The sequence below is a fragment of the Macrobrachium rosenbergii genome, chromosome 43, assembly GCF_040412425.1.
Source record: "Macrobrachium rosenbergii isolate ZJJX-2024 chromosome 43, ASM4041242v1, whole genome shotgun sequence".
Taxonomy (NCBI): Eukaryota; Metazoa; Arthropoda; class Malacostraca; order Decapoda; family Palaemonidae; genus Macrobrachium; species Macrobrachium rosenbergii.
Genome location: NC_089783.1, coordinates 53,284,170 through 53,308,394, shown reverse-complemented (window position 1 = coordinate 53,308,394; position 24,225 = coordinate 53,284,170). Strand labels below are relative to the sequence as shown.

At 36.3% G+C, this 24,225-nt stretch overlaps 1 protein-coding gene across 2 annotated transcripts in view; it reads left to right on the top strand.

Moving 5' to 3' along the window:
• Positions 1 to 23,808, top strand: part of LOC136828911 (uncharacterized) — a 53,590-nt gene extending 29,782 nt beyond the window's left edge. Inside the window, exons 8-15 of one of the 2 annotated variants that reach the window (XM_067087231.1) lie at positions 441 to 617; positions 2,476 to 2,646; positions 6,135 to 6,201; positions 6,363 to 6,482; positions 7,049 to 7,221; positions 8,790 to 8,934; positions 17,072 to 17,177; positions 19,253 to 23,808. In XM_067087231.1, the coding sequence (XP_066943332.1) occupies positions 441 to 617; positions 2,476 to 2,646; positions 6,135 to 6,201; positions 6,363 to 6,482; positions 7,049 to 7,221; positions 8,790 to 8,934; positions 17,072 to 17,177; positions 19,253 to 19,436 (1,143 nt within the window). In that variant the 3' untranslated portion in view covers positions 19,437 to 23,808. The remainder of the gene's footprint in view (positions 1 to 440; positions 618 to 2,475; positions 2,647 to 6,134; positions 6,202 to 6,362; positions 6,483 to 7,048; positions 7,222 to 8,789; positions 8,935 to 17,071; positions 17,178 to 19,252) is intronic. The other variant, XM_067087232.1, reaches the window with a different exon arrangement.
• Positions 23,809 to 24,225: the final 417 nt, after the last annotated feature.

The window sequence follows — 24,225 nt, the reverse complement described above, 5'->3', positions numbered from 1 at the left end:
TCACTTATAAATATATGAAGCCTTATGGACAATACCTGGCTTTAGTGCAGCATTTGCTGACACTTCCATTAGATGTTTTTAAAATAAGACTGAATGAAATTATCAAAACACCAGTAAGGAATTTATATGGAATTGCTGTTGACTGGAAGCCAAGCGAGTTGCTCCAGGGTACAGTATTGTTTTGCTATTTGCCAATCTTAATGGAGTTTGTTACTTACGGTGTCACTATAGTAAAAATAGTGCAAGAAAAACTCATATTTTCACAGTTTAAGTGTGCATTTTGGAAAGAGAAATTCTAAGGGGATTACTTTACTTACCGTATACTTTTTGCTAAGGTGCCTAGGTCTTATTCTGTGTTTTTGCTCTTATAAAGATGTATTTGTTGTTGACATTGTGTCAAGTTGTGTACCAAATTAACATTGCTTAATATCTTTCACTAGAGTGAACTTATTGAAAACACCAAAAAAGAAGGCTTCTTGCATCGAACGTTTATAATGCGGGAAGGGAAGAAGTGCCGTAAAAATTGGACACACTCATACGTGAGGTATATTCCTGTACATTTCCGTTCAGGTGCATCAGGTGTTTTACACTTCAGTAAAACAAAGGATGAAGATAAGGTTAGTACTACCCCTAATGCTTTTTCTAATGCTCACAGCTCATCTTCCTTTTTGAGACTGGAAAATTTTTCCAAGTCCTTCAGTATCCATAAAATTTGGAATAAAAGTACCTTGTATATGTGTAATTTTACAAATGAGACATCATTTTGTACCTTTCACTTGTCTATTATTTTCTTTTGCATAAGATTTTGTGTGTTCATAACAAGCTGTCCAGAGTCATATTGTTTGCTGATGCATTATATAAAAATGCATTATGGTCAGTGTTTCAGTGATTGTACTTTGAATACAGTTTAGTCAGCTGTAAATAGTTTTCCATAATGCTTGACACTTACAGTTAAATACTCTCATGAAGTGTGTAGTTTAATTTACTCTCAGACGAACATTATTGGTATCTGTTCCAGCATTGGGTAATGTAGCAAGGTACATTAGTTTTAGATGTCAGACAATAAATTTTCATCCAAAGTACTGTATTCATCTTTATAATTACTGTATTTATGAAAAGTGGTTTAACCATGCCAGCTTCTAAGTATACAAGTGTGTATTTTTGGTATTGGCAACAAACATGAAAATGATAGGTGAGGGAAGTGGTGAAAATAAACTTTGCTTAGAAGCTAGCATAAATCTAAGTCATTGTATAGAAACACTGCATTGCTCAGCTACACCACATCTCAAATCTTACCCTTGGAACACTTGAATCTTCCAAAACCTATATTTTAAAGAGCTGCTTGCAATGAAATGTCTAAATGCCCCTAATGTGTAGTAGAGCAACAGAAAAGTTATTGCACATTGTCCTAGAGACTAGAAATGAGTATAGACATTGCCTAGGCCACAAACAAGACCTGGAAGAGCAAGGCAGTGGCAACTGATGACTCGACTCGGCAAATAGACTTATTTGCCCCACAACCTCCTCCTTAGATATCCTCATCTCACATGGATGGTAGTCAAAATCTATCAAGATGAATCATTAATAACTCATGGCTTTTCAATTTGTTAATTACATTCAACCCAAACCTAAACACAGAAGTGTTGAGATTCTGTGTACAACCACTCACTGGGAGATATTCAAGTTTTTGTACACATGACAAAAATTCTGAAGTAACATAAGCAAAAAGTACAGTACACAGTCTAAATGGCAAATTCCTTTTTCTTATACTATAGCTTAGTGTAGTAATAGCTTATTATTCCATGATTTGAAATGTTCTCCAAATTTCACCTATGAAGAGAGTAACCTTATCTGCACACAAGTACACACAAATATCCAGCTTTTCCAGCAAGGAAAGGTCACCCAAAAGAGACTGCAACAGCTTGGCTGGAAGTTGTCTTCCCATAGCTCTTCAGAATGAGATCCCTGCAGCTCTCTCTCTTAAGGTGTTGGTTCACTACCATTCTCCAAGATAGGGTATCATGCCACTATTTCAGAAGTCCTTCTAGATCTCCAGTGTTGGCAGAACCCAGTTCATCTCACGATAGGCATTACCCTGGTTTATCAAGCCCCAAAATCATCTTCACAGATGCTTCTTTCCATGCTTAGGGAACTCACCTAGATGGCCACCAAATTATTGACTGTAGGTTCAAAACCTTATTCTCCAGAAGATGAATCAGTGCTGCTGATGTGTCAGTCTCCATTCCCAGATATGTAGCCCTCTTGGAGGGAACAAAGTCTGAATTCTTTAAGTTGATTTGCTGACCAAATTGGCTGAATTGCTAACACAGACATGACAAGCCTTCTTGTAGTTTTGTAGATCTTGACAATACACACTGTTGAGACTTGGATATCTGCTTCTGGAGAATTAAGGTATGAAATGATTAATGAGTTTGTATGAAAAAACTTGTTTAATCAAATTTTTTTTTTTTACAGAAAGCTGAAGTATTTGAATTCCATGATATTTGTCATTTAGAACATACAAATGACAAAAAGACGTCTCGTCAGCAAGTTTTAGGGTTACGAAATGGACGGGATACTGAAGTTCTCTTGCAGTTTGATGATAAGGATATTGCTGATGAATGGTTTAAAGTTCTTCAGCAACATGTAAGTTCAAGCAGTTATTTTTTGCTACATTAAGATTATGTTTTAGCCATTAATTTTTCTTGTGAAGCTTTTGGGGTATGATAAAGCTAAATTTAGTTTCTTTGAATTTTAGAGTGAAAACCGTTCAGTATTTTTAGATATTCAAAGGGATTCTGTGCAATTATGAATTGTCACAGATATATGCATGCATACAAGACTCAATGCAAAGTAAATATAATTTGTCGACTCCCTTAAAAGTACAAGGCAGAAAAGATAACCAGTTACACTTATTTGCCTCATTGATTGTTCATGTATAGTGGTGGCTTGTGTTGTTGGCCCCTGTATAATCAGATGGCATGGTGTCATAGAGTGACATGAAATTTCTGGGTACATATGTAAGTAGAGGTAGGCATAGAATAGAATTAAATGGTTTGGTGTTGTAAAGAGAGACATAAAATCATAGGACATAGAGCACAGATTCCCAAAATTCTCTGGAGAAGGAAGACCGGAGTGGCTGACCCCTTAGAACAAGGTATTAAGTTTTTACAGAGATGATGATGTTGATTGTCTATTCTGAATCATTATTGGCAGGCTGACGCTTTTGAAGGTTGTTGCAGTCATGTGAACTCTTTTGGCTTCTCATTAGTTGGTGACACTGGTAATATTCTAGCATTGGGTAAGTCTAGTGTGTCTGCTCAGAGGGGTTAGTGTGATGGCAGGTTCAATATTTGGGAGGGGGAGGAGGAGCCAGCTAGTGCTGATGATGCAATTATCTGGCAGTAATTAACATCTCTTTTTTTTTTTGCTGGTGATGGTGGGAAGAAGTTTTATCTCTTTTACTTGTACCATGTTCATTATTGGTTTGCTTGTTTGGGGTAGTCAAGTCAGTAGCGTTAGTGAAGGTTTGGAGGTCGAGTCTTGGTATATATTCAAGGAAATAATGGTTATAGATGGTTCCTTCTGGCAAGTAAGAGGGCACATTTCTAGAAGCATTATGTTGTCATCCCAGCATATGATTGTGGGCATCCTTGATTGGGCAGTTGCATCAGTAGATGACGTGCCTTTTACAAGCACAACAGCTAGAACGTGTGAGAGGAGATATGTCACGTGTGTGCCTTTCCCTAACGTTGGATGTGTTTTGGTTGTCTGTTTGCATCTCGTTCTACATGCTGACGTAATGTTGATGTTGATAGGCCTCCTACCAGAGAGCCTAGGGTCTTGGTAAGTCTGCATTGGATGTTTACCACATTGCATTGCCCTTGTTTTTCCCTCTCATCTTCATGTTGTTGAGGACCAACTTGCATATGCTTTCCCTGCTTTGTCATCATTCCCCTTGGGTGCCTTGGCTTCATTGTCCTCTCTTGCCTTCTCAGCTTTCTGGGGTGCTCCCATTCATGTCAGCTGATTTGATCTTTTCATCAGTTGGAGGTAAAGTTCTTGGAGAAGTTAACCCCTTGCTGTCCCCTCTTACTTCTACCCTGCCAGGTGGGCTCTGACATTGGAGGGTTTAGGAAGTGTGGAACTTTTTCAGTATGGAATCTTGGTTTTTGAGTTTCTATGCCACAGCCTCAATGCTACTTGACGTAGGTTCCCAAGGGCTATCTTGGCAGATCGCCTTTTTTTTGTATTCCTTCTGTTTAAGAAAGATGATGGATTTGAGTTTGTCCAGGAATAGCTGTGAGTGGTCTCTGTTCTACTTTTTTTATGGACTTATGGATGTATGGTTGCTCGGTCCATTCCTCTAGCTCTCAGAAAGGCTTCATCTCCTGGCTTTGCTTGTGATGGTGGCTATTGAGATATACCTCGGGTTTCTTGGAGATATCAGGTGCCCAAGGTGTACAGTACATGGATTTTTTACTTGTTGGACCTATGAGATTCATGCTGGTTTGTAGATGTCAGCCATTTCATTTCATCTTTGCTGGGGTCAGGGGCTTCCTGTGCTGTGCTGTTTGTCCTGATCTGCAAGCTGCTCTGAGGTCATCAGTGGACCCTTGCAACCATGCCATTTAGCCTTGTTCTGTGGCTTTCTTGGTGAATAACAGTTATTAACCCTAAACTCAGCTTTTTTGAGGGACCATTGAGTGGCATATTTTGTTTCCTTGCATTGACCCTCTGATCTTCTATGCTTCTGGGTGTAGTTCAACTTGGCCCTTTGATGTTAATAGTGATGCAGGTCCACACCATCAGTATGGGGGAAGGGGCCTGTTGCCTCCAGTGTCCCTTTGGGGTTTGCTGTGACACTTTAGTCTTACAGGCAGGGCTTTGGTAGGTTGCTGGTTTTCCTGGCTTTCCTTGGGGAATATGGTACTGTACCGTGTAGTTGCATCCACAGTTATTTGCTCAGTGCAGCTTTTCCTGCCAAGATTCAGTCCTTGTGGCCATAGCTTGCTAGGATACCTCCCTGGAGGGATGTTCTTTGTGATCCTTATTGACAGTGGTTCCATAGAAGCTGCTGCAGTGATTCCTTTAGTCCCAACTTTTCTGCATTTCTGATTTTCCTGGCTCTTCAAAAGGTATGAGAGGCTTGGAAGCCTCTCTCGTTGAAGCGCTCAACAGGTTCATCTAATTCAGGGAGCTGGGTCATTGGAACTTAGATTCTGATCTGTAGCCAGATAGATTCTGATCAGTAGCCATTTTCTGAAGCAGCATCTTTCTTAACTTAGTGGTGTTCTTTAGTTTCTGCAGCTTCTTGAGTCTCAGATATCAGGCATAACTTTTTTGAAGAGTTCTCTACAGACATGGTTGTGGCTGTTGCATGGATGGCAGGTTCCTCTCCCTGTCTTTTAATTACTCGACAGGGTATTTGGTTCTCATCTGCTGTGATTCTTGGTCCCTGTAAGAGCTGACTTCCACTATCTGCGGAATATTGGTTTGCTCTAGTTCTTCTCTTGTAATGGGTCATCACCCTAACCTCTCTTTAGGTTTTCTCTTAGAGTAGCAGGGTCCTATTAATGATGAAATTTTTCATAATTTTTTTTTTCCATTGACTCCAGAAGTTCCAGGGACCTCCATGATTCTTTGGGTTCTATAGTTGCAGCAGGACAGAGTATTTAAAAGGGGGTAGGGGTGTGGTAGGGTTAACACAAGGGCTGCTACTTCTTTCTCATTACTTTTATTTCTCTTGGGTACCTTCAGTGGCTCAGGAAACAGTTCAGCCTTCTGTCAGGCTTGAATACTCAAGATTTTAGAACCATGTTGCTGAGCAAAAACCATTACTTTACCACCCAGTCTCCTGTAGGCTATACTGGAAGGCTGTACTTAAGGCCAAACCTGCAGTTAGGGGACTCTTAGGAAGATGCTGCCAATTGGATTTTAGTGTTATGTACTGTATTGGGGAACTGAGCTTAATGTGAGTGGTGTAGGAGATCAACCAGGTAGACTGGGTGTACTCTTTTTATTATTATTGTGTAACTGGATGAGTTCTGCATGGAAGAAAGTGTGGCATGTTAAATGGCCTTTTATGAAAACATTTTTTAGGATTGTAAAAATGTGGCTTTTGCATTTTTCAGGAAGGAGTGACGTACGATGATACACCAGCTCCTGAAGAGAAGAAAGGCAAGAAAACTGGAGATAAAGGTGAGACTTGATATCAGAATAGGATATAGGGAGCATATATTGCATCTGTCAGGATCTTTCATACAGTGGGTTATTTCCTAGATAAATAGCGTGGGATGAGGTAGAAATATTAAGTTTGAAATAAATGCAATTGAATGAACCTTATATTTGTCAATTTTCAGTGAAGCGTGAGTCAAGTGTAGACCTCTTGAATGATAACAAAGGCATAACGGACAAACTGAGAAGTTTCATTAAGAGAAGACCCCAGAGAGAACTTTTGGAAAAGAAGGGTATTTACAAAGGTAAGTGTTCCGACAGTTATGGTTTAGAAATATTTAATTTGCTCTTACAGACGCTCCTCTGCTTACGAACTTTCGACTTTAGGACTTTGAAAGGCACGAACAACCGTGATTGTAAATGAAAACTGTACTTTACTGCATCATTATCATACAGTAATTTGCTTAATGTATTTAGGTTTTATGTGTCATTCATATTAATAAAATACTCTGTAAATTACAGTACAGTACTAGTATTGTGTTTTATTTTAGTATGAAAAAACATAAATAGTACTGTATGTATCGACTGTGTATATCAAGTTGGACTTGTGAACAAATCAGGATACGAACAATCGTTTGGAACGTGACTCGCTGGTAAGTAGAGGAGTATCTGTTTTACCACTACTGGTGTTGCTTTATGTCTACCAAAGCTTACCTTATTGTTCCTTGAATGCTGGTGCATGAAATACTGTGCTATGATAATTTTTGTTGTGGTCCGATAAGCTTTCATGAACTTTTTTGTTGCATTTTGATTTACTTGATATGTTTTTGATTTTCTAAATTTTTAAGTTGTTTTAAATTTCTATTTTCAGAGGCAGTTTTTGGAAGTACTCTTGCTGAGCTGGCATCTCAAGATAAAACAGGAACACCTCTGTTTGTTTTACAGTGTATTAAGAACATTGAAAAGTGTGATGAAAACCTGCGTACTGATGGTTTGTACAGGATATCGGGTAATGCAGCTCAAATCCAGAAAATTCGTTATGAGGTTAGAATTTTAATGTTTAGTGGTTTGTTTCATCACAAACCCATTGCTTTTAACACAGCCTTATATTGCGTTTGTGCAAATATCATACTTGTCATGTTGAAAAGCTAACAGATAATGATCCATTACCCGTTGTAGGTTGGCACAAGCACAAGTGATTACTGCAGACCCATAATGGTAAACTTGTCTTATACCCAGGAACCCTCACTGATACTTTCAGGTCTCTCATCTTCTTTCTCTGACTCAGGAGATTAATGCTCTCCCATAAATTGCCATTGTGGCTTGTTGGAACAAATGGAATTTTTTTAATGCAAATAAAAATTTTTGGTACAGGTCCATTACTTTTATATGGCCACCTTCCAACCCCACTGGTTTTTAGCAGCTCTTTAGACAAGCACACACCGTAAGGCAGTTAACCCCTGGAAGCTTAGATAACTATATGAGCATATTCCAACCCACCAGGAACAGAGGAACTTGTTTTTTTTTTTTTTCTCAAGAATTTGAATGTCTGAGCATTCATGCTGATGTATGAATATATTTTGGAATGTTCTTCATTGTATGAGTTTTTACAACCCAAAAATTTACAACCCCTAATACAACAAAACATCTAAATCAATAAATAAGATAATTGATCATGGAATAAAAAAAACACACTACTGTATCTCATAGACACAATCCAGCTCATTACTATCTTACCATTGCCTTTTTATTTTTTAAATATTCTACGCAAACACCCTCACTAACCAACCCTACAACATTACTGTTATTCTTTCACCTCGGTCTCAAGAGTGATGGACAGCTGGAAATGTCAGATTACGATCCTTTTGGGAGGAGTAAAATATGCCAATTTTTTTTTTACTTCTCATCCTTAGAATAAATTTATTCTTTTAGCAATTTGTTCTCCAATCTTTTAAATATATAACTAGAATATGAAACTAGAATTAGATTGTAAAGTTTGCCCAAACTTTGTATGGTATTTCATAAATATTGTAACCTATGATAAGCTAGGCTAATTGGTGTAGGCTGGGCTACAATCAGTAAATCAATATTTATTCTCGTGATTTCACTTGACTTTTTACAGATCTCATGCAATGGGTTATTAAGTTATAAAGATCACAGACAAGAATTGTGAATGTATTTTGGTATTCTCTTTCACAGTAAATTTGTTCTTTAATTTATTCTCAGGTTTGAAAATTTTCCATTTTAACCTATACACTCAATTTTTCTAATCTCATTATTCACAATTTTTTAAATAAATGACCAGAATGAGGAACAAGAATTAAGCTAAGAATGTAAAAGTTTGTTCAAGTCTTATGTAAAATATCATAAATATTGTAGCCTGTAAGTTGGGCTTAGATTTAACTAAATAAGTATTCAATCTCATGAGTTCAGTTGACTTTATAGAGTTCTAATAAAGAATTCATTGAAGCTGTGCAACTCTCAGAAAAGTTATGTGAACACATTTAATTAGGTCTGTTGTTTAGGCATTCCCTGTCCTCAAGAAATGTTTTTCTTTGTGCTTTTTTTTTTACATTGCCATTTTTTTCTCAGCTTACCCTATCTTTTTCCAGATTGCACAGAGAAACTACACTGTTTTAAGCAGAGAAAAAGATGTTCATAATCTTTCTGGAGCATTAAAGCTATTTTTCCGAGAACTGAAGGAGCCTCTTATTCCATTTGCAAACTACGATGACTTCATTCAAGCTACAGACTTCGGTAAATATGAGCTTGTGTTAAAAAAGTATACTTGTGTAAAATCGTATAGAACAGGAGACTAACTGTTTTAAAATTTTAATTGTTAGTTGTTAGAAATACTGAGGTGTGAAATCTTAAGAAGCAAGTTTGTGGCGTGTAAAGTGACTTAATTGCCTGTAATTTTTTTTTTTTTTTGTGTTTTTCCTCATTTTAGACTCAGGCATGTCAGACACAGAAATTTTTATAACACAAAACTAGTTTTATCTTACAAACTCATCACTCACTCATTTGCCTCATTTTGTATGTTGGCTTCATCTTAAGCACATTTTTGGATAGTAATTTGAAGATTGCTGGCTAGTTGGCAGCAGTGTGTATGTGTACCTTCATCCCCAGTCTGGTTAAACTAAGATATACTTCATCCCCAGCTAGGTAATAACTTGACTTGTATATTCTAGGTATGAGGCTGAAAGCTCAGTGTGGCTGGAAGGAAAAAAAAGTTAAGTATACCTTAGTTTAACCAGACCACTGAGCTGATTAACAGCTCTCCTAGGGCAGGCCCAAAGGATTTGACTTATTTTACACGGCTAAGAACCAGTTGGTTACCTAGCAATGGGACCTACAGCTTGAAGGAGTTAACGCATTATAAGAGTGATGGTTTAGAATGAAAAAGTGGGTCTTGTGTTATAAAAACTCAGTTTGTTTCTTCATAAAATCATCACTCATAGATCTTCCAAATTGCTGTTTAGGAGGGTTAGCAGAGTGGCTCAAGCTGTTACAGAAAACCTTTAAATAGTGGATTGGAATGAATGACCTCTTTGAGATTCATGGACTTGAAATTAGTAAAGAACCTGGTTCTCCATTGTAGAGGTCAACACTTATTGCATCCTAATTATTATAACATTTTGTGGTCACAAGCTTTTGGAATAGATTTGAACATAAAATTTAGGCCAAAGGCCAAGCACAGGGACTTATGAGGTCATTCAGTGCTAAAAGGGAAATTGAGAGTAATAAGATTTTGAAGGTGTAACAGGAGGGGAAACCTCACAGCCACACTATGAAAAAATTGTTAGGAGAGGATGGAAAGTATGATGGAAGAATGAAAATATGAATGGATGTGCAGTAAAAGGGACTGGAAAGAATCTTAAGTAATGCCTACAGTGCACCATGTGTGGTGTATTGATAGCACTACCCTCCTACAGGAGTGACATGTTTTTACAATCCCCAATTCCCCTTTTATTGTCCGTGTTTCTCCTACATACAGGCCTTATGTACCCATTGTAAGACTTGTTCTCCATGCTAATGGTGCATTTTTATGCAAGAGAAATCGGTCTTCATTTCTGTCATGATACTGCTATTATTATTATTATTACTATTACTATTATCATCATCCTTTTTACCCTTGCAACTTGCCTTTGAACCTGTGTCCCTCCTTCCCTTATATATATCTTTCTTCCCTGCCTGCCCTCTGCCAGAGCTTGAAGGCTGTCTTCTTATCTTCATTTACCCTATGTACATTTTCATTCCACCGCCATGGTATTAATTGCCATTCCCCAGCAGCTTGGTCAGCTGAAACCTAATCCTCATTGATCACTAACTACAGAGATATGCCTTCCATTATATCTGCAAGCAGTATCAACCACTGCTGCAGTTTGCTGGACCAGTTTTGCAACAACAAGGCCAAACCAACATCAAGCTTCTGACTTGCTTATAATTGTAATTTGTTGGTCATTGACATTTCCAAGGTTGGACCATGCCTTTTAAACCAATGGTCAGATGCCCACGTTTGACTCTTCAGTTCTTGATGGTCAACTCTATCTTGAGGACCATGGCTGCTTCTGGTGGATCCTGACACTCAGGCGGGTAAAATCATTCTTAAATCCCAAGGCTTATTACTGCATCGCTCTCTGAATCCAACTTGCAACAATTGCTATTCACTAGAGATTTGGCATGTGTTCTTTCCACGAGTGACCTAAATAGCATATTCTTTCTGTCAGTTACTAAATTGCTTAGCTGGAAATAATATTGTAATTTCCAAGTGAACTACTCTCTAAATGAAGTTGTCAATTCTAATCATGGGATTGAAGGTGCAAAGTCATCTTGAATTCCCATCATGCTAATAACTGCTATGAGCAGTTTTGAAGTTACACCATCAGTCTTACCACTGAAGCATCTGAAGCAGGGTTGCAAAGATTCTTACCCAATAAGACAACTAAGTCCATTCTAGTCGGTCAACCTTTGAATTGGCAGTCTGATTCATATCAGTCATCACTCAACAGTGAAAGTGCTAGGTGGCAGAGCATACATGGCAGTAAAGCACGCTGTAGGATGCAAAAATATTTGAAATTTATCAATAATGATAACAATAATCTCAAGTGTTAATTTTCGAGCAGCCAAGTGGAAAAGAGAAAACCAGGAAACAACAAAAAAGAAACAATTAAGGCTCTGGATTTATAGGATATCAATGAACCTTGCTGGCAGTTAGGAGACCTCAGCAAGTTATTTGATTACTTAGCTGGGACTCAGGTGTTGGAGGTGTGCATTTACATTACTGCTAACCAGCCAGCGGACCATTTTCCTTGAATTACTATTTTGAAGTGTTTATATGAAGAAGCTAATACAGAAGTTGAAGGCGTTTTGTGAGTGACGGGTTTGTTATGAAACAATCTTAAATATTGTTTTTGTATAATTGTCGACAGATTCAAAGATCTACATGTTCAATGTCACATAGCCTCTGTACTCCATAACTATAAGTGACTAGGTTTTTGTGTCTTTATTTTTATGTAGAATAAGTAAGGTGTTAATATTTACTTAAAAATTCTGAGTTGGGGAATGTAGACAGTATTTCCTTGTAAATAATGCTAAAAAAAAACTACTGTACGTCAGCATAAAGGTAAAGGACATGGAATGACCAGTTAAGATGGATATTTACTTGGGTTGGTGAAGTCTGTAGGACATATGAATTGCCTAATTTTGTATTTTCTGGGTAAATATAAGTTGTTTTAGAAGTTCAAAATTAGTAGATACTTCAGGACTTGAAGTGATAAGGTCTGATTTTTTCATGCCATCAGTTACATAGTATTAGCAGGTGAGTAAAATTGCTTGGCCATTAGATATTAGAGTTGCTTAATGCCACTGCCATTGCATTGTCTTGAATTTGAGTTTTGGCATGTTCTTTAACGACAATTGATGCAAGTGCATGAAGATATCCAGTATATGAACAGGGTTTGTAAGATGAACAAAAAATAAAAGAATTTGTAGGAAGGTGGAGGACTGGGGTATCAGTACTTAATGGAGCTGGTATTGTATAGATTACTCAGAACGTTACTAAACATAAATTATGACTTTAGTGTGTAAAGAATGACAAGAGAAAATAAATTATGTCTCTGGAGGAATATATCTTGCATTAAGTGGAAATCTGAAGCAGCATGAAGCTATGCTTTTTGAGAAATGTTGTACCTAGAGAATAGGAAGCCTTTGCATTAACATTTCAGAGAAATAGTAAAATTTTTAAAGTACTGAACATCTGGGATTTTATTGTAAAAAGGTTAGATTACAGTCTGTCAAGTTGTGATTGTTGTGTTGGTCAGTGGCTTCATATGGAAGACAGATCCCAAAGATTAACCTTTTTTTTGCTGCAAGCCTGTTATCACCACTAGTGACGAGAGCAGTGTCCTGCTAATTGCATAAATGACTAATTTTCTACCTTTTATATTTGTTCTTTGATTCTTTGTTATTGCATTACTTGTGATATTATGGTGTACTAGTACGCCATTATAATGTTTTATTATAGAAGAGTGATAAAATGTACAAATGATATGTAGGTAATTATCCAAATACTGAATTATGTAGCTTTTATTGGTAATTCATTTCAGCATGACACTTGCAAAGCATGGAGCAAAGTAACGCCATTTTCGTTATTTGATATGAAAATCTTTATTACAAACTTTGAATGCTTGCTCTCGGCCAAAAATTTCGTCTGAAAAAACCTCACAAAAAAATTAAAAAATAGACATGGCATTCTGTGGAAAATGTAAATTTATTATCTCCAGTAAAAGTTTCAGAGCACTGATTTTTTTACGAACTGAATTGTCAATGGTCTTCTATTTGCCAATTGCTTCATGTTTTCTTTGTTTACTCACACCATCTCTGGTGCTTGACAAGTCTGCTTCCTCCTCTGAAGTAAAAAAAAGTAGCTAATGCAGGTTAGTCTATAACTATGATATAATAAACATCACCATATTCACTACTGACACTATCAGAACTATCTGATAGTTCAGGTCTGATTTTATCATGGTCATTTCCGAATAAAAGCCTCTGAACTGCTTCGTCATCGAGAGAAAACTCCACCCTCTATAGCATTTGATGGTTACTGTATGTCCTGAGATCAACCAGTAAGTTAGAAACAAATCACGAATGTTGCCATTTTTCACTAAAATATAGACAAAAACTCCTTAAAAAGATGAGGGAAATGTATTATCTATCACGAGCTGCCTAAATATAACCAAAAGAACGATGACTGAGGAGATAGTCCCATGTCACGGACAAGACTTTTTGATGACTGAGGAGACCAGTGCCAAGCAGTGAAATGGCTAAGGCTTAATGATAATCAAGTGAAATTGGTATTTTTTAGTAGCTGAATGTAAAGTTAATACAGTAATACGGCTAAGGCTTTGATAATTTATTGGTATTTTTAGTAGGTTAGATTCCACAATACCTTGAATTTAAGGTGAGGATTTCACAACCCCTCGTAAAGTTTAAGTTTAATGCCACTAAAAATACTAATAAATGCTTGTTTCTAGAGTTTAAACCCTAAATATGACAAAACCACGGTCCCAAAAGCACTTTAATTTCATTTAAATGTTAGCTTAATACTGTACTGTAATTCATATTTCATTAGATTACAGAGAGAGAGAGAAACGGATGGGGGTTGTCCTTATGTTAAATGTCAAAAGAGTGAAATTATTCATGAATTATTATAGAGAGAGAGAGAGATGGTAGGGGTGGGGGTTTGTTCTTAGTAAAGTATCAAGAGGAAAATTTTGCATGATTTATGACAGAGAAAGAGAGAAGTTATTCATACGTTAAATATCAAAAGGAAATTCATGATTTATGTCAGAGAGATGGAGAGAGAGAGAAATCCCTTCCGTAGCAATATTTTATTTGACCATCAGTGGGCAACATTTTCTCTCCTTTGCAGTTAGGATGTCAATATGTTAGATGTCAAGGTAATTGACAGTTAGGTTACACCCCCTCCTCGCTCCATCCGTGGAGAAGAATGGGAATCCATATTATTTTAAAATCTTGAATAATTTACTCTAGAAATGCAAAAAGTTGTAATTATAGCATGGAAAATATGAAGAAGATTAATAACAAAGTACAGTTTTATTTATAAAACTTCAGTATACAAAACAAATAAACATACATGTTACATATGCATAAAAATGAGAGAGAGAGAGAGAGAGAGAGAGAGAGAGAGAGAGAGAGAGAGAGAGAGAGAGAGAGAGAGAGAGAGAGAGAAACAACTCATTTGCCAAAGCAAATATTAAAGTACCAAGAGAGAGAGAGAGAGTCTACATTGACAGCTGTTTTGTGATTTTGACTGATTTTACTGTATTGTAATGTGAAGTATGCTAGTTTACTTTGTATCATACAGTATTTATGTACAAAAATTAAAATAATGCAAATTTTTCGTGCCAGTTTTACACATAAAAGCATGAAAACTTACAAATTACTTTGAAAATTAAACATAACCACTTCTGCAGGGTTTCTTGAGGATTTTGCAAATGTCGCGTGTCTCTGAAAAAATTGCGTATGCCAATTAGTTAGTTTCCAATGAAAAGTTCATTTGTATGTGAATTCTTGCAACTCGAAGCATGTAAGATCGAGGTATTGCTGTACTTCTCATGTGGTATGTAATATTCTTTTTGACATGTCTAATATTTCATCTATGAAAGGTAATTCTGCATAATGGTAATCCATTGAAGTCATTATTTCAGGGTACCATATTTGAATAATAATTTTATCAGTTCACTTGCAGTGGGTGATTATATTTTTTACATGCAATATATGCCATTCCACTTGTGAAAGGTAATTATATGGGATGTGCAGTTGCCCATAAATATACATAATCAGCATATGGGTGTAGTTTAACTTTGTTGTAGAGTGTTGAATATCACAAAATGTTAAAAGAAACCCAAATATTTGAAATTATTCAATTTCACATGAAATTTTGCGAGCAGTTTTCTTCTTGGGAATTGCATGGTTCATCCCATTGTGAGTATAACCAAGCCATTTGCTTTCAGTGAAGGATACCTGCATAGATTCCAGAGTAAGGTTAGATTTAAAAGCTACTGTGAAACTATAAAAAAAAACCGTGTACAGTCAGAAAAACAAGTACTGACAGTAATTATTGAAGGAATCCTATGACTGCTTTAACAAAAGTACATAATTCTAAAATGAAAGGATGAATAACCAGTCTCCAAATCTAAAGGTATAATGGAAATTTCAATCTTTTCACTATCAAGTGATGCCACTAACCCAGAAGACACAAAACACTAATGAATTACTTTAATCAGTTATTAATTCACAAATTACAAAGAACTCAATTGTAATGGAGAAAAGTTAAATGAATGGCACATCACACAATATGCAAAGAGCTATTAACCCTAGGAGGACAGCATGGAGTACGTCTGTACACATAAAAAGCCGCACTGAAAAATAGGGCCTGACAAGTTGATGGAGAGTGGGCTGGTCATGTACAATGGGGTATTTGAAATTCAGTATTTAGTAAATTGGTGCAGGTGGGAAGCTGTTGTATAGAATAAGGCTATTTATGATTAATTAGATGGTTAATCATAAATAACATACAGGCAGTCCAATGTTATCGGCGGGAGTTCCATTCTAGGGGTGTGATGATAACCGAAAATCGCCACTAACCGAAAATCGACGATTTCTGGAGCTTTTTCGGCGATTTTCAGGGCTTATCGCCGCCGAAAAGTGCTGATTTTCGGTTATCGGCACCTCTGTTATGTATGTATCGGCGCCAATACCCAATTATCGGCCCTGATAAGTGGAAATCGGCAATTTTCGTCGCTAGACGAGCGCTGTAAAACTGGATCGCCATTAACCGAGCCTGCCGTTAACCGGGTGCTGCCTGTACTGAACAAATAAACTTCAATGCCTGTATTACCCACACCAGTAAATATCAGTACTGTATCAGCTTTTTATTGTTCCATTTGAATTTGGGATTTCAGTACAGTATTTGATCCTTGTGCATGCCTTCATACCTTACAGATTGGATTTAGTTTCTAATTGTCAGTGAGGAGATAGAAAATATTTTTGCAACATTAGATTTTTATTTTTATATTTACTTCCATTTAAGCAGAATTGGCTGTTTCAGTATGCTATTGCATTACCAGTATCTATATCAAACTTGTTTCCTATTTCAAAACTGATTCCAAGCATCAGCTACCTAACTTTGGTTGAAGATAATGGTTGAGTTATTGTTTTGGAATTCGGCTTGGTAATGCATGTGCTTACTTACTGTGAAATGCCAGGTAGTGCCGATAAGGAGATTTTTATAACCTTATTGTTCAGAGCTCAGTTGTCTTGCATTATATTTTGAGTACAGTGGTCTTAACTATTATCAGTGGGTCTTTTTTAGATTCCTGATAAAGTGGAGGCCTTACATATTCTAAATATTAACTCTGTATACTTCAGTTTGTGTCATTGACTGTTTAATATGGTTTTATGTTACCCAAGTAAATGTACGTGTTTTGTAAGTGTATCTAAGCCTTTAGATCTTGTGCAGTCATCTATTTTTGAAAAGCAGACCTTTGATAACTTATGTAGTAGGAATAAATTTTTGTAGCTCATGAAAAATGTTTACTTTTTCATTAGTAGAAAGTTTGGTTAATAAGCAGCAGCAATTGATTTGTCATAAAAGTGAGATTCCAGTCATCACCTAAAGGAAACTGACTTAATTTAAGGAACTTCTTCGTGCTGAAATAGTCTTAATCTTTAAATTGTCAACAGATACTAGAAATTTGTTATCAGCTTCTGAGTACAGTGCTTGAAAAATGAAAATATTATAATTAGGATACTTTACTGTACATTGTGGCACAAGTCTATCACAACTAATGTGTCTTTCATTCAACAGAACTTCGTCGGATGAACCAACAAGTTGAAAAGCTAAGCAAAGCTGTGCGGAAGCTTCCTTCTGAAAATTATGAGACCTTGAAGGTTTTACTTCAGCATCTTCTAAGGTGAGATAATCCAAAGTTGCTAATTTTCTTATGTACATATTTTTTTATGAAATTTTGGGGCTCATTATAAGAATTGGGCTTAACAAGCAAGGAATGGCAAATGATTTGGCATAAAAAATAAGTTGGTTTCTTTGCATTATTTGCATGGATCCCATTTCCTGGTTCTAGACCTGTGGTTACAGAATCTCAGAGATTTAGCAGAAGTTAGTGCATGGTGCAAATCACGTGTTGAAAGAAAACCCATATAAAACTGAAGCAAGGATGCCTGTATCTGAAAATAACCTACTTTGTGAGGCCAGGGTGTAGAAGATTTTTTGTTAGAATGGGTAGGCTTAAGAAGATTTCCAAGAACGCCTTCTCCTTCTGGCTTTTTGAGGCAATAGATTGTGCCTTTGGCTCCTTCCCAGAGGAGACCTTCCTCCCTTCCCGCAAGAGCATACAAAGCCAGGGGTGTTGGCTCTTCACTGCTTTTCAGAAAAACTTCTCGGTACATCAGGTAATTAGGACAGGAGTCTGGTGTAGATGGACTACCTTTACTTTATTCTACCTGAGGGATGTCACCCACAAGTCCTTTTATACCTTCTTATTAGGACCTGTGGTGACTGCTCTGCAAGTTTTGTAGCCACCTGAGCTCCATTTGGACAGAAACGTATCTCTTCAAGTACCTAAGCTCTGTATTGTCCAGGAGTATGAATGTTGAGTGACTGCCTTGCCTTCTATCCTTTCCACTTATAAATTCAAAATTTGGGACAAAGCATACACAAGAAGTGGATGAAATATAAGTGAATACATAAAGAGCAACCAATTCTAGTTTAGTCTTAGAATGTGTTGCCTTGTATCCTTTTCCTTTAACAAAAGGGAAAAGGTAAAGGAACATGGTAGAACTTACTTTGCACCCATTACTTGATAATAGCCAGCATATAAGTTGCTAACCAACATGAAATTTCCTACGGGAGATGCCATGTTTCTCTGAACACAATCTTTAATGAAATGTCCCTGTGTACATAGGCTGTTCTAGCCCAGGGTCCTGCTGCTCTAGTCAACAGGTAGAAAATTAAGGAGCCATGTCATCTCTGATGGCATGTGCAACTGTGAGCATGACTTTCTGGTGGGATCCAACTTCAGTCTCCTAATAGAAGGTAATGGTTTGTATCCCCATAGGAATAAATAACAAATTTTTGAAGCAATTTGTATGTTTCCCAGGGATACAAACCAAAGCCTTTATGACTTGAACCCACCACAGCCACCCTGCTTGTCCCTGTGGTTGAAGGAAAAGGTGACCAAATAACTTGGGCCAAGTAAGGGTATTCTCCCACTCACCCCCATCTCCACCTTGGCATGCTTTTGTTTCCAAGATCACAGTTGGTTCATGTTACATAATTTTTAGTCTGTTCATGCATGTGTGTGTGTGTGTATGTACATGTATGCATTGCATTTAGGAAACTACACACCTACTCTATTCTCTCTCTCTCTCTCTGAAAGAATTCTCTCTCTCTCTCTCTCTCTCTCTCTCTCTCTCTCTCTCTCTCTCTCTCTCATAAAGAATTTAGTATTTAGAGAGAGAGAGGCAAACAAGCAAATGCTTTGAATGTGTATAGTCTACCTTAATATAATGCATTTGTGCAAGTATACACATGCATGCATACACAGACTAAAAGATGTATGTATGTATTTAGCACTAAATTACTGTATTTACAGTAGCACAATACTGTATACTGCTTTAAATAAAAGTCAATAAAAACACTGGTACAGAGATACAGAGAGCACGAGTTAGTATTACAGTATACAGGTACTACTGTATAAACATTTAAAAATGTACTGTGCCATAAAGTATGTTTGAAATATTGGCAAGGAACAGTTCCTCGCTTAATGACAAATTCACCTAATGATCAAGTTGTGGGAGTGGAACTTTGTGGTTAAGTAAGGGGTGTCTATATTCTTGAGGAGCTAATGATTTTTTATAATATGGAATCACGCATTAGATTATTTTTCATGATTACAATAATATTTTATAAATGATAAGTAATCCTTTTTCACATATGCATGACGATACATCCCTTTTGTTTTTTCTGCAGAGTGACTGAATTTGAAAGTGATAACCGTATGAGTATATCAAATCTGGCCATTGTGTTTGGTCCATGCCTGCTTTGGCGCAAGGTAACAACATCCAATGACCTCATGACGGACGTCATGTTGCACAATCGTGTTATCGAAGGACTGCTAACTGATTTTTCAAGAATATTCCATGCAAAGCGGTAATGAAGGTCAGGCACATATATGGTTTTATTAAGTGTATGTAGTGAAAACAATCGTAGGTCAGTGGCTTGAACATAAAATATTATGGCTCATGGCTTTATTTTTATGATATGCCACACTTATTCATGTGACATTAGAATATCTACATCAGTAATGATTATATATCCAAGCAGTTTTGAGGGTAAGTCATTTACTTTGAAGCTGGAACTTGTGGAGCACATGTTAAAACCCTTAGAGATTCCAGGAGCTCCCGAAACTCATCTGTAGCAAATCACACATTGACTGCATGTGGGCATAGCAATAATTTTCTTTTATTGTTTACTGATAAATTATTTTTGATGGTACATTGTTGTTTATGGTGTCATTTTGAAGCTGAGTAATTGTACCATATTGCTTGTTTTAAAATGGCAAAAGTAAAAGGTCAAAATAATGAATTAAATTTAAATTAAAAATGTTTCTGCAGATGACATGATTTCATATTATTGGAATCTCAAGGTTTGGGTTAATACTAGTTGATAACCTCAGTTTATGAAATATTAGCTTGGGTTTGAAACCCCTAAAGCATAGTTATCAGTAGGTCTTGGCTGTTGCCAGTGCAATGTAGCTCAATCTGTCTTTATAATAGTATATACAGTATGTAGAAGTAAGTGTGACTTGTTTCTTTGAAGATAGTTTATTTTGGAAACCCAAGATTTTTCTTATACTGTCATTCAAGAGAAACTATGCTGTACTGTTCATTATATACAGTAGGTACAGCTCTGTAGTAGTTATGTATTACTTGGCTAGGATTACTGTTCAGTTTCTAAACAGAATACAACATAATTTCTTAGGAAGGCATCTTTACGTGCATTTATAAATGTGTAATTCACTGGAAAGCATTTAGGTGAAGGTATGCTGATACTTATCAGGTATTATTGCTTTTAGTAAGTGGGATTGCTCAGTATCAACTATGCAAAACTAGCAGTTTTAGGCAAGTTTTATTATTCATTTTATCAGTTTTTCTGCTCTATTGATCATCCGTTGTGTATAAACTAAAACCATTGCTTATGAAACATATTTTCCCTAAGGTGCTCTTATATTATCATAATACATTATTGCCTACAGTTCTATTTAGTATTTATGTAATAGTTATAGTTTATCGTACTTGTGTATAGAACGTTACTGTATCCTGTCAGAACCATTTATCTTGGAAAAAAGACATTGCAAAACTAAGATTTGTATTCCTATGTAATATGTATATGTTACTATTTGTAAATAATCTTCAAGTCTGTACAGTTGTTCTCCAGACACTATACTTTGATTATTTCTCTTATCAGTTCAGTACTGCGTCACTTGGGTCATATTAGGAATAAGAGAATGAGAGTATATTTTATTTTTTTGTCATCCCAGATTACTATTTTACTTCCTTAAATTTAACCATTCAAAGATGTATTAGTTATATGTACATTTAGTTAATTATGTATATTTTGAAAGATGTTTTCTATGTTTGTTAACAACCATTTAAAAGTGATGTTTAGCATGGTAGGTCACAGATGACTGATAACACTAAGTTTTTTAGCCAGTGTATATTTTTTAATTGCATTTGAGCCGTACTGTTGTAATATTTATACAGTAGCTACCAGGGACACCTGTGATTATTGTATGAACTATCAAATGTTTCTGTACCTTTTGACTGACATTTTTAAAATTGTGTAATGTCGTTTAGATTTATGCATACGTGGTAGACCGAACTGCCTGCAACAAAAAAATTTGTAGCTATACTTTTCATGCAAACTCATTACTTTTAACTAGCCTAATATTGAGTCACAAAATCTTCCAGGTAATACCAGTTATTCTGGAATGGAGAAGTCATTCAGCACTAGCTATGCACAAAAAAAAAAAAATGCCCAGTCCTCCGGTATTAATCATCATAAGATTTTTTCATTTTCTTAGCCATGCGCTTCAGAAAAAGTGGGAGTTAAGGGAAGGAAACTCTCATTATAAGAAATTGTGAGCCAGCTTTGTATTTTGATGGAAAGCATTTAGCTGCCAATCCCCATGTTGAGTGATTGGGGCCAATAGGTCCTACTTGAAACCAGCTGATTGATATAAGTATCAGACTCTTGTCCTTATGACTCACAGAATAGTGTTTGAAGCAGAGAAACTCTTTAAATGCAAAAATAACCGTACAGCTCAGGAACAATTTGTCTTGTTTCTACCATTGCTCAGTGATGACAAGTCTGACCACTTAATCCAGTTCCTGAGAAGAAGTGCAGGATACTTCAAAGTGCATCAACTTGCAAATAGTGCTCACTGTAATCCTTTCTGCATAATAACTTGTATGAGGTAGAACAAGTTGGATTTAAAATTCCAGCTTCATGATATATCCCATGGATGATAATATTGGGGAAGTACTTCTGTATCCCATGATTTCCAGAGGTAAAGACTAACTGTTCTGGCATAGTAAGGAGAAGGCACTCTTAACTTAATCGTGGAACAAGAGAAAGACTGTCATACACTGTAATAGCTTAACAGCAAACTGTACACAATGCTTCGTTTACAGATTTGGCTGAAAATAAAAGATCTAAAGCTTTCCAAGGCTTGTATATAAATTTCCATGGAAAAATTTGCAGGGTACTCATTAATCTAAAGTTGTGGCAGTGACATAGCTGTCTCATTGTTATAAAAAAATATCTTGTTCATGCTAATCCCACTTAAGGAAAGTGCAAAAATATGAGCCCTTGTAAATTATGATGACAGTTTCTTTCATGAAAGAAAGACAATTAAATATGGAATAGTAGTCTAGCTGAAATCCATGCTCATTCATGTATTATTCGCAGAACTAAGTCCAAATTTGTTAGGTAGACGATAGAGTAGATAATCTGTGTGCTGTGGAGGATATTCTTAGTTACCTGTAGAGAAAATTATTTGTCTCAGGAACTTTGGAACACATTCCTGACTTGGAAACTTAGTTTCTCAGGACCCCTTTAGAACCTGCAGCCATGTGGTAAGCACAAGTGGTGCACCTATTCAGTGTTTCATCGAGAGATCCATCAGCTGAAGGTTGGCAAAACTCCTGCTGTAGGATCTTGACTGTTGTTGGTCTAATCGTGCTAAGTATGGATAGGTGTGGCCTTTCAGCTGGAACTGGAGAAGTGAAAAAGAAAATTGGAAGCTTGTAATCAAGCTGGGAAGATGTGGACAGCAGATGATTTAAGGATTTACAGTGTCTTGTGCCTGCAAAAAAACATGGATATATAATGTAACAAAAATTACTGTTGTGTGTAGTAGTATACATTAATGCTGCTTGCCACCAGATTGGGATGTAAATGTATATTCTGTACTATTTCAAAAAAATGATTATATGGCAAAATCTTACACGACAACTAGCATCATTCACATAGTAAAAACATCTTTCCATCCTGAAGATTTAGACAAGACAGAGATTTCTGGTGATATCTGACAATATATGATGTCATGGTTTGAGGATGTTGAGGGTTGAGGATTTTACAAAGTAGACACATAAAGCTATAAAACAAGTCTTTGCTAGTTTTGACTTCCTTTTCATCTTCCTCTTGAGCTCTCCTGAGAAACATTCGTGTACGGTTAGTGCTTTCCTCATGCAATGCATTGCTGTCAATAGAAACATTCTTCCATACCATATCTTCTAACCAAACATTCCAAGTTTTTTATCTTTGAGTTTGCTGTATATGAATTAAAAATACCATTCTTGCCTTTTGTGGTACAACACAAAAAGTAGATCAAATTTAATTCTCTTAAATAGTGTTGATGCTTGATGCATTTTTCCTATAATGCAGCCGAACTTACATCAAAAACACAGTGCCTTTCAAAATATAGAAAATGGTGACGTTATCATTTAAACTGAGCAACGAACATGCCTTTTTTGGCTTGGGAGGCTCACCACAACTTTTACGTAGCTTTTTGGAAGGCATATTTTCACAAATTACGGGCAGGGAAAGATCAGAGAATGATTTACAGTGTACTGTATACACAAATGGATAAACCATGTGACTATAAGACTGTGGTACACCATTATGCAGCTTCCCAGCATCAGATGAGCTTTGTAATGCATATGCTGTAATTTCGAATTTTTGTTTTTTAAATTTCCTCTTATTTTTTATTTATTCATACATATTTTAGAGCATAATTGTTCAGTTCCACTCAAAATGAAATTGCTGTTAAGGTGGGTTGACTGTAATGCTGTTAATATTGTTGCAAATTGTATCAGATCAAAGAATACTAGGCAAAGTTTTAAGGTAATGGGCAATTACCCCTCTGCATCCAAATGAAAAATAGGCTAATCAGTACAGTGCTTTTGCTTAATGCTTAAAAAGGAGAAGAATTCAAAGAAAAGAAATTCTTGTATGGAGAAAAATTAACAGAATAGAATGGTAAGGTTGGCCTAAGGTCAAATGCAGTGTCCACCTCTGTGAACACATGTATGCCAATGATGATGACTGCTAGGGACGTACATGTGCAGTGGTGATATATGTTTCTTTTATTTCAAAATCATTGGTAATGTTTGGACAACTTTGTGACGTGAAATTGGGGTAACTATAACTACATATTGTAAATGCTGTGAAGTAATTGCTATTTGCTTTCAACTCTGTAACTTACTGTTTTTAGGAGACTTTTTGTCTACACCACCTTAGCTAGGCAGACAAAGGTAGAGGCTTTTGTGGATACGGGGATTTTGCTAGCTCTTAATAAATCATATCATTCATGGTAGGAAATGTGCTTCTGAGTGGTAAATGAAAATGTAGGTTGTTTAACAATTATAAAAGCAATCACT